We start from the raw sequence: 16,713 nt of genomic DNA, 5'->3' as shown, positions 1-16,713 counted from the left end.
TTTCAAAAACTTTGCCAGCTCCTGTCACTTAGGAACGGAATGAAAAGTACATTAGCTAAAAAGCGAGGGAGGGAGACTTTTGGAAAATCGAACTTGGGAGTTGGGCCTCTAGCATACAGGGACTCTAGGGGGCCTAGAGCGAGGGAAAGCCGTTTGGGACCACACGGGGGCGCCGGCGCTCATGCCGGGCGAGGTGTTCCGTAGCGCGTCCAGCAGAGGACGCCGCTGGCGGAGGCTGACCCGGGACCGGAAGTCGGGCCGGAGGCTGCCGGGCGCGCTCGCCGACTCCTCCCGCTTCCGCTGCCGTAGCCGCCGCGGATCAGCGTCGAGTTGCCGTTCGCCCTCAGCCGCTACCGCTGCCGCCGCCGAGATGCCGCTGGAGAACCTCGAGGAGGAGGGTCTGCCCAAGAACCCCGACCTGCGCATCGCGCAGCTGCGTTTCCTGCTCAGCCTGCCCGAGCACCGCGGAGACGCGGCCGTGCGCGACGAGCTGATGGCGGCCGTCCGGGATAATAGTGAGGCCCGCGCGAGCGCCGAGTCAGCGGCCTAGGCCCGGGCTGGCCCCGCTTCCCGGAGCCCGCGGGCATTTTCCCCGCAGGGGCTCGGGGCGCCCCGTGACGGGCCCCCGGAGACCAGGCTCGCCTTCTCGGGCTCTCAGGACCTTCCCTCCCTTAGGGGTGCCCTCGGGGCCCTGGCGCCGTGCCGTCAGAGGGGTCTGCGTGTGTGGCGGCCCTTCTCCTCTGAAGGCGGCTTGGGCGGGAGTGCAGAGGTGCCGAGCTGCGTGGCCGGCACAGAAGAAAGCCTCGGGACCTGCGGTCCTCAGCGGCTAGGCCTGGGCGGGGGCGGTCCTGTAAGAGGGGCCAGCTGTCCGCACGGAGGGCAAGTCTGGGGTCGCGGAGTCGTGCGTCGCAGGCACTGGCCCTGGGCTCTGTATCCTTGAACAGGCCTGGCGGCGCGTGTGCACAGACTGGCTTCTTTCCGCTGCTTGAAGGCTGTTTTGGAACAGAAGCCGGCCGGAGGCAAACAGGATTGCCCTGTCCCCAGCCAGGACTGGCTTCGATGCCAGCCTCCCAGCAGCAGGCGTTTACGTTTCGCCAGGCCCTTCGCCGGCCTCTGTCCCGTTCCTTCCCGGTGACGGGGAGGACAGCGGCTCGTGCGAGACGAAGAGGGGGGTGGGCACGGACCTGAGGGTACCAGGGGCGCCCGCTCGTAAGTCACGGCCCTCTCTTTGGCTCGCAGACATGGCTCCTTATTACGAAGCCCTGTGCAAATCCCTCGACTGGCAGATGGATACAGACCTGCTCAGTAAGATGAAGAAGGCGAATGAGGAAGAGTTGAAACGTTTGGACGAGGAGCTGGAAGATGCAGAGAAGAATCTGGGAGAGAGCGAAATCCGGGATGCCATGATGGCGAAGGCCGAGTACCTGTGCCGGATAGGTGACAAGGTGAGCCCAGGTGGTCCCCCCGCCCCCCACCACCTTGTATAGCCGCAGATAAGCACTTTTCTAGGTTAATAACGTCTCACGTAAAAAATTAACATCCTTCTTAAAAGACAAAGGTAATGTGCTTACCTGGCCTCGTGAATGAGCACAAAAGTGAGTAAAGAGAAAGTTCTGTTGCTCTACTCTGTCAGGAGTGCCATTAAACACGGAAGTGCAGGTGCAGACGTTGTTGTGTACCGCTTCGACAACCACGGGATCATTCCCAGTAGTGCACCTTTCTTTCTCACCTTGCTTGGAAAACATCGGCTCTTTTGGTGGAGTTAAAAAATTACTCTTTATGGAAGTAAGAGTCGCCTTCTAAGACACCGAACATGACAGTTAATGCTGAAGTTCTATTTGATTTTTCTTTGTTCCCTGCCTCCTGAAAGGTAACCTTTTTACTTCTTTTATTACAGGCATGTAAATGTACCTGTAGAAACTAGGTAGGATAGTGTTTCAAAAAAAAAAAAAAACTTTTTAGGGGCTTCTGGCTGGCTCCGTGGAGCATGTTGACCCTTGGTCTCAGGGTGGTGAGTTTGAGCCCCCGTAGAGACTACTTAAAAAAATTGTTTTAAATAAGTGGGACGTTAGGGCACCCATGTTGTTTGTTTACTTTTTCATTCAGCATTACGTCGTGATCTTTCCACGTTAACGTACATAACTCGCTCATTCTGGGTAATTCCTAGCTAGTAGTCCACTGTAGGGCTGTTTCCTTGGCCCTTCAGCCAATAGTGGACGTGTATGTTTTTTTCAGCTGTTTGTGCTGGTTGCTTCAATGGGCTTCCTTGTGTATATACGCTCATGTTCTCTCGAGAGTATTCTGGGAAATGACGTTGCTGGGATAGGGAAGGATTTTTGTCTTCATATATATGGCCGGTTCTTCCACATATCAGGCAACCTGGTTTCTTTCCCGTCAGTGCATGAGAGGAAATACCTACAGGTGTTAGATCTTTTGAATTTTTAATTTAGCAGCTGTGTTAATAGTGGGTAAGAGGATGGGCTTTGAATGTCATTAATTTTAAGTTGTGCCTCCTGAAGTATTTAGATGACAGATGTCGTGGCATCAGTATAAAAAAGTGTAATAGTGTGGATTCTTGGATCAGATGGGCCGGGTTAGAGTTCTGGTTTCAGTAATTATGATTTACTGGGCCCTCCATTTCCTCATCTGTAAAATGGGGATAACGACAGTTCGTACTTAGTGAGGGTTAAAGATGGGGCAGAGAGCTTAGCTTCGTACCCGGCAAAGAGTGCTTAAATGTTAATGACAAGAGTTATTGTTATTTTAGGCTTAAAACAAGTTTTTCTTCTTGTACATGTGATATGTGGTCACTAAAAATTTGGAAAAATCAGAAGAGTGTAAAAATAGCTGATAGTTTGTGTGGTTTTCCCAGTTGTGTGATGTGCTTTGGTTTTAAAGAGGGTACGTTATTACGTGTGAGTGAGCAACTTAAAGCTGTTGATTCTGGATTTGAGTTTCAACAAGGACACGGTTGAGTCAACATCAGGGGTTATCCCTTGGTGATGTGCTCCTATCATTTTCCATGCTTATTAAGTAACTTTTCATTTTTTCATTTTGGGGGGGGGGAGCGTGAGCAGGGGAGGGGCACAGAGAGAGGGAGAGAGAGAATCCTAAGCAGGCTCTGCACTGCCAGCATAGAGCCCGACTCGGGCCTTGAACTCAGGAACCTTGAGGTCATGACCTGAGCCGAAATCATGAGTCGGTCACTTAACTGAGCCACCTAGGCGCCCCTACTCTCATTTTTAATATGTTATTTACTCTTACTTAATGGATTTTTATTATTCACTGTGTTACCATTGACTACAGTCCTTATTCTTCATGGTGCTCATTTTGTTACAGATGGGTTAGTGGAAACTCCTTCAAGAAGGTTTTTTTTGTTTGACATCTCATTGGTCATCCTTATTTTCTCATATGAGAGGATGTTACAGGCTCACCTGTTATTTTTACTCTCCAAACCTGGAATCATCTGTTTCTCAGGGTGGGAAGGGAGTTGTACTTAGAAACCAAGATCTGAGTGCTGGCTGTGCCCATTGTCTTGCTAGCCCCTATTATTAATTTAAGAGGTGTAATTTATAATCACATAAAACAAGGCCAGACACATACTAAGAAGTACCAAGTATAGGGGTGTCTGGGTGGCTCAATGGGTTAAGCCCCTGTCTTCGGTTGAGGTCATGATCTCAGGGTTCATGAGTTTGAGCCCCACATCGGACTCTGCTGTCAGCGCAGAGCCTCATTGGGATCCCTCCCCGTCTTGTGCACATGCTCATGCTCTCTCTCTCTCAAAAATAAACACTAGAAAAAAAAGAGTACCAAGTATAGACAAATGATTGTATTTACGTTGGTATTTTTAAAGCAGTAGAAACATCTTAGGGGCACCTGTATGGATCAGTCAGTTAAGTCTCTGGCCCTAGATTTCAGTTCAGGTCGTGATCGCACGGTGAGTGAATTTGAGCCTTGCGTTGGGTTTCCAGCTGGCAGTGGAGCCTGCTTGGGATATTCATTCATTCATTCTCTGTCTTTCCCTCTCTCCCCCCCCCCCCCTTTCCCTCTCTCTCCCCCTCTCCCCCTCTCCCCCTCTCTCCCCCTCTCCCCCCCTCCCCCTCTCCCCCCCTCCCCCCCTCTCCCCCTCTCCCCCCCTCCCCCCCTCTCCCCCTCTCTCCCTCTCTCCCCCTCTCCCCTTCTCCCCTTCTCCCCTTCTCCCTCCACTCCCCCATCCTTCCCCAGCTCATGCTTTCTCTCAAAGTACGTAAACTTAAAAAAAAAATCTCATCCCACAGTGCTTTAACATAAAATTAAATAAACATTCCTTTGTACTTTCATAGACAATGATTTAGGGAAAGTTTCTATTAACCTTTTAAGTAGTGTGATCATTTACAATAAAGTATAGTATAATTAAGAGGAAAAGTACTAAAAATGTGGAGCAAAGAATATTGAAATAATTGTGAATAAATTGTGAATATTTTTCTTACATTATTTTTTAGAATGTTGAGTATATGTTTAGGCATATTTGATGTATTTTTTGTACAAGTGGAGAGAAAAGTACAATGAACCTTCATGTAGTTATCACCCACTTTCGACAATTATCAGTTTATGCCTAAGTTATTTTATCCCTGCTCCTACCTGTTCCTTCTACCCATTGTTAAGAAAATTCCAGACAGCTGATAGTTTTTGAAACTTTCAACTTTTCTCACCTGTTGCCTTGCTTTTCTTGACAGGAGGGTGCTCTGACAGCCTTTCGCAAGACATATGACAAAACCGTGGCCTTGGGTCACCGACTGGATATTGTGTTTTATCTTCTTAGGATTGGCTTATTTTATATGGATAATGATCTCATCACACGAAACACAGAGAAGGCCAAAAGGTACTCTTTAATGCTGGGGATATATTCTCTCTCAATTATGCTATAAATAAGAAACCGATGTAAGAAATTTGCCTCTTTTATTTACAACTAATAAATTGGTCAAATAATTCAAGTACTTATTTAGTAAAATATTTTCTTTAAATATTTTTTGATTCAAGTTGTTGTTTTCTCTTTGAAAATAACACAAAATTGATAAAAAGTGGCCTTGACTATTTCCAGATTGTGACCTTACTATTTTTTATTTATAGCTTAATAGAGGAAGGAGGAGATTGGGACAGGAGAAACCGCCTAAAAGTATATCAAGGTCTTTACTGTGTGGCTATTCGTGATTTCAAACAGGCAGCTGAACTCTTCCTTGACACAGTTTCAACATTTACATCCTATGAACTTATGGATTATAAAACCTTTGTGACTTACACTGTCTATGTCAGCATGATTGCCTTAGAAAGACCTGATCTCCGGGAAAAGGTAACGACTACATCTTTAATACTCCTATTTAAAAACTACTCCCTGCTTTTCTAACTTAAGTACTCACGAAAGCACACATTTGTGTTTCTTTCTTTTTAATTTGTAGGTGATTAAAGGAGCAGAGATCCTGGAGGTGTTGCACAGCCTTCCGGCAGTTCGGCAGTATCTGTTTTCCCTCTATGAATGTCGTTACTCGGTTTTCTTCCAGTCGTTAGGTAAGGATAGAGTTCAGTTGCTCATGTTGGTTGTCTGTCTTCGTCTTAATCCTGATTCGGTGTGCAGATAACTAAGGTGACTTTTTATATATGTGAAAAACACTGCGCAGGTAGCTGCTGGTCTTTGATCGGTGCGGCTAATGTTTTGCCCCTTTTGTTTAGGGAGTGGGGTGAGCAGGCTATGACCTGTTTTTGTATAGCCCAGTAGGCAAGATTGATGTTCACACTGTTAAAGGTTTGTTTGAAAAAAGCTTTTTTTTAAGTTCATTTATCTTGAGAGAGTGCCCATGTGCAAGCAGGAGGGGGAGAGAGAATACCAAGCAGCCTTGGTATCAGCTCAGCACAGAGCCTGATGCGGGTCTCCATCTCTGTGAGATCATGACCCGAGCCAAAGTTGAATCACGTGCTTAACCAACTGAGCAACCCAGATACCCGTTTAAAATTTTTTTTAAAGAACTAAAAAAATAACAAAATGTTTTTTTTTTTAAAGAACTGAGAAGAATATGTGACAGAGGGCTTTGTGCCTGTCAGTGGCTTCAAAATGTTTACCGTCTGGCCCTCTGATGAGGAAGTTTGGTAGACTCCCTGATTGAGAGTCTTAAGGGGGTAGAAGTCAGAAGTGAGCACATAGTCAGTTACAAGTATTGAGTTTTATGGGGAAAGATGTGAGGGAATCCTTCATTTCCTGTTGGGTTAATGTTAATTGAGCCTTGAATTCAACAGTGAGTCATTCTTTATGCAGTATGTAAATCTTTGGCTGATTTGCAAATCATTTTCAAGGGCTGTGAGTTGAGAAAATAATTTCGTGAAAGTACTTGTGGTATCCCTCCAAAAGTAGTTAAATGATCCTACCCAAATCTGCTTGATTTTCCTGTCGTCCCCATTCCTTTGTGGTCATTTGGTTTTCTGTTGTTGAGCACAAATACTAAGATGATAAAAAAATTGCCTTGCATCAAGTCAACCCAAAGGTCCTTCCTAAATGATCTTCCTGAAACTTGAAGAACTTGGCATTGATACATTTTCTTGCTTATGCAGCAAATTCCAGAAAGTATTTGCTTCAATAGATAGCTTTCACGAGAATTGTTAAGGGTGGGGATGGGACTCTAATGCTTGTTCGATTTTTGAAGTGGGTTTTGGCCTGATGTTTGTGGAGTGCTTTCTCTATGCACTAAAAGTTAGGCTGCTTTTTGAGAATTGATGTCACTTACCTAATGTGACGTGGGAACAGGGCCGTTACCATGATGCGTTTCCTGCTTGGCTTCATCTTCTCATGCATACTCAGGTGTGTTTGCACACAGGATTGTATTGCAGAATTATCGTTCTTCCTTTTTTATGCTTGTGGGTCTCCTGGTCATTACTGCGCTCAAATGTGGGGCCTTTCCCCTCTTCAGAATGAATCCCTCCCCTGCATTCCTGAGGAGCTCTTATTTCATGCCCCTTCCTCTTTTTTTACTGAGAAATAAATTACATACCATAAAGTTCACCTGTTTCAAGTGTAAAATTTGGTGGCCTTATTGGATAAAGTTGTGCAGTCGTCATGAATTCCTAAATATCTTCACCCTGAAAGGAAATCTGGAAGCATTGAGCTGTCACTTCCCATTCTTCCCCCAGCTACCACTAATCTTTCTATCTCCATGGATTTGCATATTTTTACTCTGACATTTCCTATAAATGGCGTCACATATATGTGGCACTTTGTGCCTGGTTTCTGTTGCCCATTTCATCGGTCATCTTGTTGTGACATCTACCAGTGCTGCATTTAGTTTTATGGCTGAATGATACTCCATTGTATGGATATACTACACTTTTAAAACCCCTTCATCAGTTGATGAACATTGGGTTGTCTCTCCTTTTTGGCTGTGATGGGCATTTGTGTGTGTTTCGTGCAGACCTTTGTTTTCATTTCTCTCGTGTGTATATGTACTTAGTAGTGAAACTCCTGGATCATGTGGTAATTCTTTGATTAATATTTCAGGAACTGCTAAGCTGTTTTCCAAAGCAGCTGTATCATTTCAAGTCTCCACCAGCCGCGTGTGCAAGTTTGTTTCCTCACGTCCAGTACTTGTTACTGTGTCTTTGTGATTATAGACATCTTAGTGGGTGTGAAGTGCTATCTGGTGGTTTTGACATTTCTCTGACTCTGATCTGTCTGATGTTGAACCTCTTGTGTGCTTATTGGTCATACGACCCATTTTTACAAGAGCACATGACTTTGTGGTTCTTTCTTAGTTTGTCTCTTCCAACTAGAATTGTTGGGAGTTTTTTTTTTTTTAATCTTTGTAATGAACTTGACTACCAGTACATTGCCTGTATATTAGTAAGTGCTCTGTACAAATGTCTGTTGCGTTAATTAAATCAATAACTTAAGAGAAAAGTGAGGAAAAAATACTATCGTATATGAAATTGATGGCTTTGGAAACTGGTTAAGGTATTAACCTCCTCCTACGCTCCCCATCCCTAATCAGTCTTTTATTTAAACATTGTGGATAACAGTTTTTATCTCTACCAGATTAATATGTTGCCCAGATACTTTAGATGCAGAAGACAGAATGGTTAAATTTTTTTGATGACAAAGTCATTATTTGTATCATTTCTTCTCTAGTATAGTGAGACATGTAGGGTTTATTGGGTTTTATGAGCCTTTTTTGCTTCTCCAGATGGTTATAGAGTGTGCTTTAAAATATTTCATTTGAAAAAGGAAACTGCATCTTTTTCTAGGTAATATATGATTGTTTTTAAAATTAAAAATAGAGAAAATCCTATTCCCACATCCATACCTGTGTTCACTCATCAAATTCTTCCAGAGAGAACCATTTTATAGATCTTTCCAAATCTTTTATTCATTCAAACATACTTGAAGAAATGGAAAACAACATAACAAAAAACCCAAGGTTGTACGTACGCATGGAGAAATTTCAAAGAATGTTATTTAAAGAAGAAAATGGGTCTCCCTAACTGATGCTTGCCAGGGTCCTTTCTCTAGAGGTGTTTACTGCTCTCAAGTTTCAAATGTGTCCTTCAGGGACATTTGTGTCCACAGATACAAGCATGTAACACCATCGTTAAACATATGTGGGTGTATTTTACATGCTGTTTCCTAAGTCGCTTTTTTTTCTCTTCTCAGTATAACGTGAATATCTTTTCATGTCTCTATAAAAATAGTTGGTCATTGAGTTAGTATTTGTAAGCAGCTGTCACGTATCAGACACTACATATGTGGTGGCAAATCAAACACGTGGAGCTCCTTGGACGTTCTGGTTACCCTCTTTTTTTTTTTTTTTTTTAATTTTTTTCTTTTTTTAAGGTTTTATTTATTTTTGAGACAGAGAGAGACAGAGCATGAACGGGCGAGGGGCAGAGAGAGAGGGAGACACAGAATCGGAAGCAGGCTCCAGGCTCTGAGCCATCAGCCCAGAGCCCGACGTGGGGCTCGAACTCACGGACCGCGAGATCGTGACCTGAGCTGAAGTCAGACGCTTAACCGACTGAGCCACCCAGGCGCCCCTCTGGTTACCCTCTTAAAAGACCTTCTGTTTCAGCGTGTTGGATGTGCCATAATCCATCCTCTACTGATGAAAAATTACGCTGTTTACAGTTTTCTCCTATTGTGAACAACTTTGTTTTGAACATTCTCTTATAATTCATTTTTTCTATTTCCACTTATTTCCTTAGGAAGAAACCCAAGAAAGTGAATTTTACAAAGTATAAACACAATACATCTTGATCACTGTTGCCCTCCAGAAATACTCTGCCAATTTACATTTACACTTTTTTATTGAAGTATAACTGAAATGCAATGTCAGTTTCAGGTGGACAACATGGTGATTTGATGTTTATATACATTGTGAAATGATCACCATATAAATCTTGTTACCATCTGTCACCATACAAAGTTAATACATTATTGACTATATTCTGTGTCCCCATGGATTTATTTTATGTATAAACCATTTCTACTCTCAACTTAAATCATTTTAAGAGAGCCTGGCCCCTTGCCCCCGTACTGCTAACCAGTCTGAGAGGAGGAAAATAATTATGTTGATATTTTATTCATTTCTTGTTTCCAGGGATGGTTTATATTTAACTCTTCAGTGTTCTTTTAAATGGCACATAAATGACAGAAGATGTTTTATGTTAGGCTTATGGATATGACCCATCCTGACCAACAGATTCCCTGTCTCCTCCCTGGGTTTTCTTGATGTATTTTCCAGTTTTATGGAGATAGGACATATTGTGTAAGTTTAAGCTATACAACATAATGACTTGATATTTATGCATTTATTTTATTCATGTGAATAAGCATTATCTTGTTATAGGGCCATTGGTTTCCATGTTGCTAAACCACGCATTGCTTCACTCAGCCTTCTCTCCTTTGATGTTGACCAGCCTTTGCATCATGCCCGCATCTTTGTTCTCTTGAACGATAACACACCTTTGTTTTCCCCAGACCTACCACCTTATCCTTTGTCAGACCTCTTAGTGACTGCCTCAGACTTGGTCATTGCTCTTGTCCCCGTCTTCATTCTGTCAAGTACATCTGGATGGCAGTGATTTCCAAATTCATGTCTCCAGCCTCAAACTTTCCAGTGAGCGCCAGACCCATGCCTGAATGTCTCCTTAATATCTTCATTTGGATGTCTAAAAGGGGAATCCACATGAACACTGTGAATCTCCCTTTCCCTGCCTCCAAAAAACCTCCCAAACCAAGAAACAAAACAGTTCTCCTTCTCCAGGGATTTGCATCTTGTTAAAGCCAGAAACATAAGTATATTTTTTATTTTTTTGGTCTTGGTTACCTTCCTTCTCCCCATATCTGTCTCTGTGTTGCTGTGTTTTGAATCTGTCCTCCTTTCTATTCTGGGCCGAGCTGGGCTCTTCCTGCCTTGGGACTTCTGCATTATTTGCATTGCTCTGTGCCTCCTGCTGTTTGGCCACTTCCTCAGAGGGGTTCCCTGTCCACCCCAAACCACAGGAAGGCCTCCTAGTCACTGTTACGTCGCTCTTCTGTTTTCTACACAGAATTTATTACTCTCTAAGAATGTCTTGTATATTCATTTATCTCTTTTCTTTGAAAACTTAGTTTCTGTGGTAGCAGGGTCTTGGCTTTTTGGTTTACTGCCGTGTCCTTACTCTTCAGAGCAGTGATGCATAGTAGTTATGTAGTAAAATAATTTGTGTGGATTGCTCGTTAATATCCCATATATATATTTTAACCACTTTTAGTGACTTCTAAGAGCTCCTTAGAATCAAAGCTATTAATTCTTATGTTATAAACATGGTCTCTGATTTCTCTCTTACAATTTGTCATCTTATTTGTTGCAGCTGTTGTGGAACAGGAAATGAAAAAGGACTGGCTTTTTGCTCCTCATTATCGATACTATGTAAGAGAAATGAGAATTCATGCATACAGCCAGCTGCTGGAATCCTATAGGTCATTAACTCTTGGCTATATGGCAGAAGCCTTTGGTGTTGGTGTGGAATTCATTGATCAGTAAGTTTAACAGTTATGTTAATGTAGATCCCTTGAAGTTATGTGTCAACTTGTACATTTTCTCAATGGACATTGCTTCCCTCAATTGTAAAAAAAAAAAAAAAGTGAGTTTTTCTCTAAATATTATCAAAACAGTCATCTGTCATTTCTGCCTTCATGACATGCCCCTTTTAGTAACAGATGGGGATATCAAGTTGTGGAGAGGTTAAGTGATTTTGCGAAAAGGTTGTTAGGACCAGTTACTACTACAATAGTATCGTGTTCCTTCTCTGTGGACTACATTGCTGCTATAGTAATGACTCTGATGCCTTTCTTAGACCTCACATTAAGATCCTACTGTCTCTGGTAATGCCTCAGGTTTTTTGGCTACTGCTGCTATTCCGGTCACATTAGTTGTTAAAAATGGGACTTTTAGCCCTTGAATCAGTGATTCATCAAATACTTGCTAAGCCTTTATGCTGTGGTTGGCGCTGTTCCAGGTCCTTGTCGTTATGGGCTTTAATACTCTTTATATGGGGAGAGTTAGCTGGTAGGCAAATCAATACATAAGGTAAATTGAGATAGAAATGAATCTGCGGAGACAATGGAACAGAAAGATGTGTTTGGCTGCAGTGTATTGGTAGTGTTGGGGGGGGGGGGGAGCTGTGGGAGAGTCAGGCAGATACGTGTTTGTGCAGGGCCTGGTAGGCCATGGTATGGAGCTTTGGTTTTAATCTAGGCCCTGTGGAAAGCCCCTGGAGGATGTTACACATGAGAGTGATACGTTTTCATGCTGTGTCTTAGACTGCAAGGGGACAGGGAGACTAGTTGAGCTGGCCGTTCAGTACAGTAGCTCATGGAGGAAATAGGTGGTGGCCTGGACAAGGGTGTGGGAGGAGTACACATTCAGAATATGTGCTGTCCTTAGAGTATCTGGATCAGTGCTTCCCAAATACAGGTCTTATAAACGTTGGTGATAGTTTTCAGTGGCCCACAATGAACAAGATGGTAAAGTTAAATCATGCTATATTTCATTTAAAACAAGAACATTCTCATTTTAGGGGTTGGATTTTTCTGGTTTATTATGAAAAATTTCAAATCTGTAGGAAATGCTAAGGGGTTACGGTGTTGATTGTATCGTTAACATTTTGTTGTATCTGGTTTAGTCTGTATCTGTATATCCTAGGTTTCAAACATTTCAAAGTAAAGTTTAGCCACCCGTACATTCCATCCCTACTTGCTTCAGCATGCATATTTGCTTATAGGCTTGTTTGGAGGTAATGTTTACATCTGGGTGAGAGACACAGATCTTCAGTAGGACCTGAGCTCCTCTATTGAGCTGTCACTATCAGAAATCCCCTTATACTCTTCCTTTGAAAGAAAAAAGGCAGTGATTGTTTTGTTTGCATTTTAAAAATTATTGTTACCAAAATAGAAGGCTGGTATGCCTAGGTTGGTTTTAGTTCTGAATTGAACTAGTCTGTGAAATTCCAATCTGGTAACTACTGCCCAGCAGAGTTGGTTCCTGGAATGGGGGGTGTCCGTTAAGAATGTGACTGTTCAGGACTCACTGGAAGGGGTGGCTTACTGTGGTGAGTAGTGCATGCAAAACCAGGGCTGGCCTGGCTGCTTCTAGCTTTCTCACTGAATAGCTATGTGGCCTTGGTCTGATTCTGTCCCTTCCTCAGTTTCTTAACTGTGCCACGGAGGTGATCCAGCCTTCGCTACTTGGGGGCTATTTGAGGCTCAAAATGACATTGTGGATAAGGTGCAGAACAGCAGGAATGTGCCATTAGACATACTGCAGTGTTCAACTTACTATGATGACCTGAGTTCTGGATGGTGTATTTCAGATGGTATGTGACTTTTTTTCCTTCATGGTTGCAGGCCGACTCTAAAGGCAAAAGTTGTATGTACACACAGAGCTCTAGTTGTTACCTAGAAATAAATTTCTGACACCCAATTCACATCTGGGTTTTTCCTGGATCCCTTTTTTTTTTTTTATGTTTATTTTTAAGAGAGAGGGAGAGACCGAGTACAAGCGGGGGAGGGGCAGAGAGAGCGGGAGACACAGAATCTGAAGCAGGCTTCAGGCTCTGAGGTGTCAGCACAGAGCTGGAGGCGGGGCTTGAACCCACAAGCCGCGAGATGACGACCTGAGCCGAAGTCGGAGGTTTGACGGACTGAGCCACCCAGGCACCCCTTCCTGGATCCTTTTTATTCCTCCCTTTAAGAAGGGTCTGAATTAGTAATTTTGAACATAATTCTCCATCACTCTTCCACTTCCTTAGATATTGTTGGAGAATGGGAAGGAGCCATTACTTGAGTAAACACTACTCTCTTGACAGGTTTAAGGTTACCGTGATCTGCATTACACCATTTTGTGTTGGTAGGTCTTCTGCTTGAAACCTGGGATGCAAATCTGGTTTTTAGGTTATTTGTTCAGTAAGTACTCCGTTCATCCTTGCTGCATACTTTCTGTGTGTGTGGCACCATGCTGCAGGCTTGGGAAAATACTCCCTGCTGGCAGGACGAGCAAACGTGGGATGTGTTCGGTTGGCACAGAGGAGAGGACAGGTGGTTTGGATCTAAAGCAGGGAAATGGGACCTGCATGCAAACCTGGGGACTTACTAGTTAAGTTTTGTTGTTGTAAACAGCAGGGAAGCTGCGCCCAGATTATTCTTGGGGTGTAGAGTTCAGAATGAGCATACCTGGGAGTCAGTATGTGTAATTCAAGTGCCTGAGAAACGGACACAGATGGCTCCTTGTGCACCTTTAGACTTGAGGTCATTGCATTTTTAAGATTTCCCTAAGAAGGTAAGGAATAGGGGGCTTTCTCGGTGGAAGCAGCAGCACAAAAAATGTAGGAGGGTGTGGTGTGTTAGGAGGGTGTGTCTGTTCAGAAACAGACAAGCAGGGTTCTGAATGCCAGACTGAGGAGTCTGCCCCACCAGTCCAGGCACAGGTAAGTGAGGCTCTGAAATCTGGGGGTGCTGGGAGTGACAAGCACCTTGGGCATCCACGGTCAGGCTCTGGGGTTGAGCAGTCTGTCCTAACCTCTGCAGAGGGCATTCTGGAGTTTGTGTCTAGAGCTTGTGTGTAAGTCAGAGCTGCTTTCAGAGGTTCCCGGATCTGGGTGCAACCATTAAGGCTGCCGGTGGTTACATTTGGTGTAATTTTCTGTGTGAACCTCAGTGCCAGAGTAGTAGTTGTAAATGGGTTAGCAGCTGCCTCTGGAAATGGAACTATTTCAGTCTTTGCAAAACGAACACAAGTGAGTTTAGACAACCCAAAAAAGTTGAAAAAGACCAGTGGTTGGATCAGATAGATTTTTGAGGGAGAGTAAGTGTGCCACCTGTGTATCTGTCTGTACCTATCTCCCAATAGCATAGCTTTTTCAGCTTTCAAGCTCTTTGAAGCTCATAACCAGATTTTCCGAAATTATACATTTCCTTATTAAAAATGCTAATTCTTTCTCACTCTTAATACCAAGATTCAATAATAACGTTTAGTTCCTTTGCATCTTATTATATCACTCGCTCTTCTGTAAGTGGGAGACATTACTTTCTTCTCCCCAGTATGATGGCATTACAGCTTTGATTTGCATTTTTAATGAGTAAAATGGATCTTCCTTGTGTATATAACTTTGCCCACATTTTCATGAGCCATTTGATCTGTGGGTTGTTTTTTTGGTTTTTCTTTTTTGTAATTTACACTGCCAACATCTTCTGTCCATGTTGTCATTTAGTTTGTGACTTGGTTTTGGTGATGGTATACTATGTAGAAATTCTCTTTACATAACCAGGTTTATCAGGGGGGTTTTAAATAGAGTTTCTGAGATTTGTCACAATTAGTTGCCTTAATACCATTCTCAGCACTTTTGTCAGAGATTTGTTACGATTCAGTCTCTTTTTTGTTGGTGTTCATATGCTAGGATCAGGATGTTTTAGCGTCTGGGAAAGTAATATGTCATATACTTTGTATTTAAATTGAGCTGTTCTATTACAAGTAGATTATTTTAAAGAAGTCATCTTTCCATTTATTCTCTTGGGTAGCATTGCAAAGTCTTCAGCTTTTGTACATCTGTAAGCATTTACTTTTCCCTCTGTGTTGGTAGACGATCTCTGGTAATGCTAGTCCTGTCTGACCATGTTCTAGATAGCTTCAGTTTGAGGTTTGGGTTCATGACTGTATAGGTATTCCGAAAGACCTTTTTCACAACAGACTAATATCATCTGTTCATTCCTGATCCTAATTTAGCCTGGCATCTTCTTAGGTCTTAAAAATAATTTGCCAGCTTTTTTTTTTCCACCTCCATGCTCAGAAGGGATTTTGAAAATCCAGAGCATGATCTGCTCTTGTTGTAACACGTGCCCCTGCCCCACTTGTTTCTATCCCTCCAGGCTTTTCTTTGGAGCTTTAAAGATGTGCTTACGAATAATTTCATTCACTAAATAGGAAATTTCGTACTCAGCAGAGGAGCCTGCAGTATGCCAAGATCTTCTCGGCTACTGCATATTCAATAGCTCAGCCTGGAAGCAAACTAAATGTCCCCTTGAGAGAGAGTGGAAACATGTATTTAGGGCAGTTTATGTTTTTTAAGAATTCTGTATAAGGCTAACACTAATGCCTTTTTCCCCCCCTCTTGATTATAGGGAACTCTCCAGATTTATTGCTGCAGGGAGACTACACTGCAAAATAGATAAAGTAAATGAAATAGTGGAAACCAACAGGTACTGTTAAGTTTGTGTATCACTGTGTATCAGAATAAGGGGCATTCTTTTAAAAGCAGGCCGACTACTGTTGTGGAGTAATGTGACTGGTAAATAATGCCATCTTTTTCTTGAATTTATTTATAGACCTGATAGCAAGAACTGGCAGTACCAAGAAACTATCAAGAAAGGAGATCTGCTACTAAACAGAGTTCAGAAACTTTCCAGAGTAATTAATATGTAAAACCATGTAAACCAAGGATTTCCTTTAGAGATAACTATTTGGAATTTTTATAGCTTACTTTACTATGTGCCCAGTTCAACTGTATAAAATAAACACTGCATTGTTGTTTCTTTCGATTTACTTTTTTCTTACTAATACCTACTTTTAAAGAATGGAGGCTGGTGATATTAAAATAATGCCACTTTGATAATCAGAGATGATAGAGCTGGAGTTCAAATCTGAGCTTTATACAAAAGTCTCCTGAATTTTAGAAGAAGAGTACATACTTGGCATGCCTGGGTGGCTCGGTTGGTTAACCAACCGACTCTTGGTTTCGGCTCAGGTCATGATCTTGTGGTTTTGTGAAGTCAAGCCCCAGCATTGGGCTCTGCACGGGCTGCTTGGGAGTCTCTCTATCAAAATAAATAAGAATACATTCCATATGGTCCATAAGTAAACACCGCATGTCCCATGTGGTACACCAAAGACAGCAGATAAATGAAATGCATCTCAAGCTTTCCCTCACAGAAGACATGGTAGTCTCCTCCAAAGGAGTAACTGCCTAACCCTCGAGTCCAGAATATACCACTCTCATCGAACACTGATCAAAAAAAACCCAACAACCTATGTCGATATTGGCAATGGGATCTGTTTTTCCCCCAACAAACCACCACAGTAAGGAAAACAAAGATGTTCTATTTTTTTTTTCTTAATTAGAATATAAACCCTGTGAGTCAGATGGGGAGAAGTGCTAGGAAAAACG

The 16,713-nt window shown here is 42.8% G+C and overlaps 1 protein-coding gene across 1 annotated transcript; it reads left to right on the top strand.

Moving 5' to 3' along the window:
• The first annotated feature begins 288 nt into the window (after positions 1-288).
• PSMD6 (proteasome 26S subunit, non-ATPase 6) lies at positions 289-16,087 on the top strand. The gene is made up of 8 exons (XM_042979351.1): positions 289-515; positions 1,240-1,445; positions 4,716-4,861; positions 5,110-5,329; positions 5,436-5,544; positions 10,867-11,035; positions 15,671-15,748; positions 15,875-16,087. The coding sequence occupies exons 1-8, from the start codon at positions 371-373 to the stop codon at positions 15,969-15,971; spliced, it is 1,170 nt and encodes a 389-aa protein (XP_042835285.1). The 5' UTR covers positions 289-370; the 3' UTR covers positions 15,972-16,087.
• Positions 16,088-16,713: the final 626 nt, after the last annotated feature.

The sequence above is a fragment of the Panthera tigris genome, chromosome A2 (genome assembly GCF_018350195.1).
Source record: "Panthera tigris isolate Pti1 chromosome A2, P.tigris_Pti1_mat1.1, whole genome shotgun sequence".
Lineage (NCBI taxonomy): Eukaryota > Metazoa > Chordata > Mammalia > Carnivora > Felidae > Panthera > Panthera tigris.
This window is presented reverse-complemented; position numbering and strand designations above follow the sequence as displayed.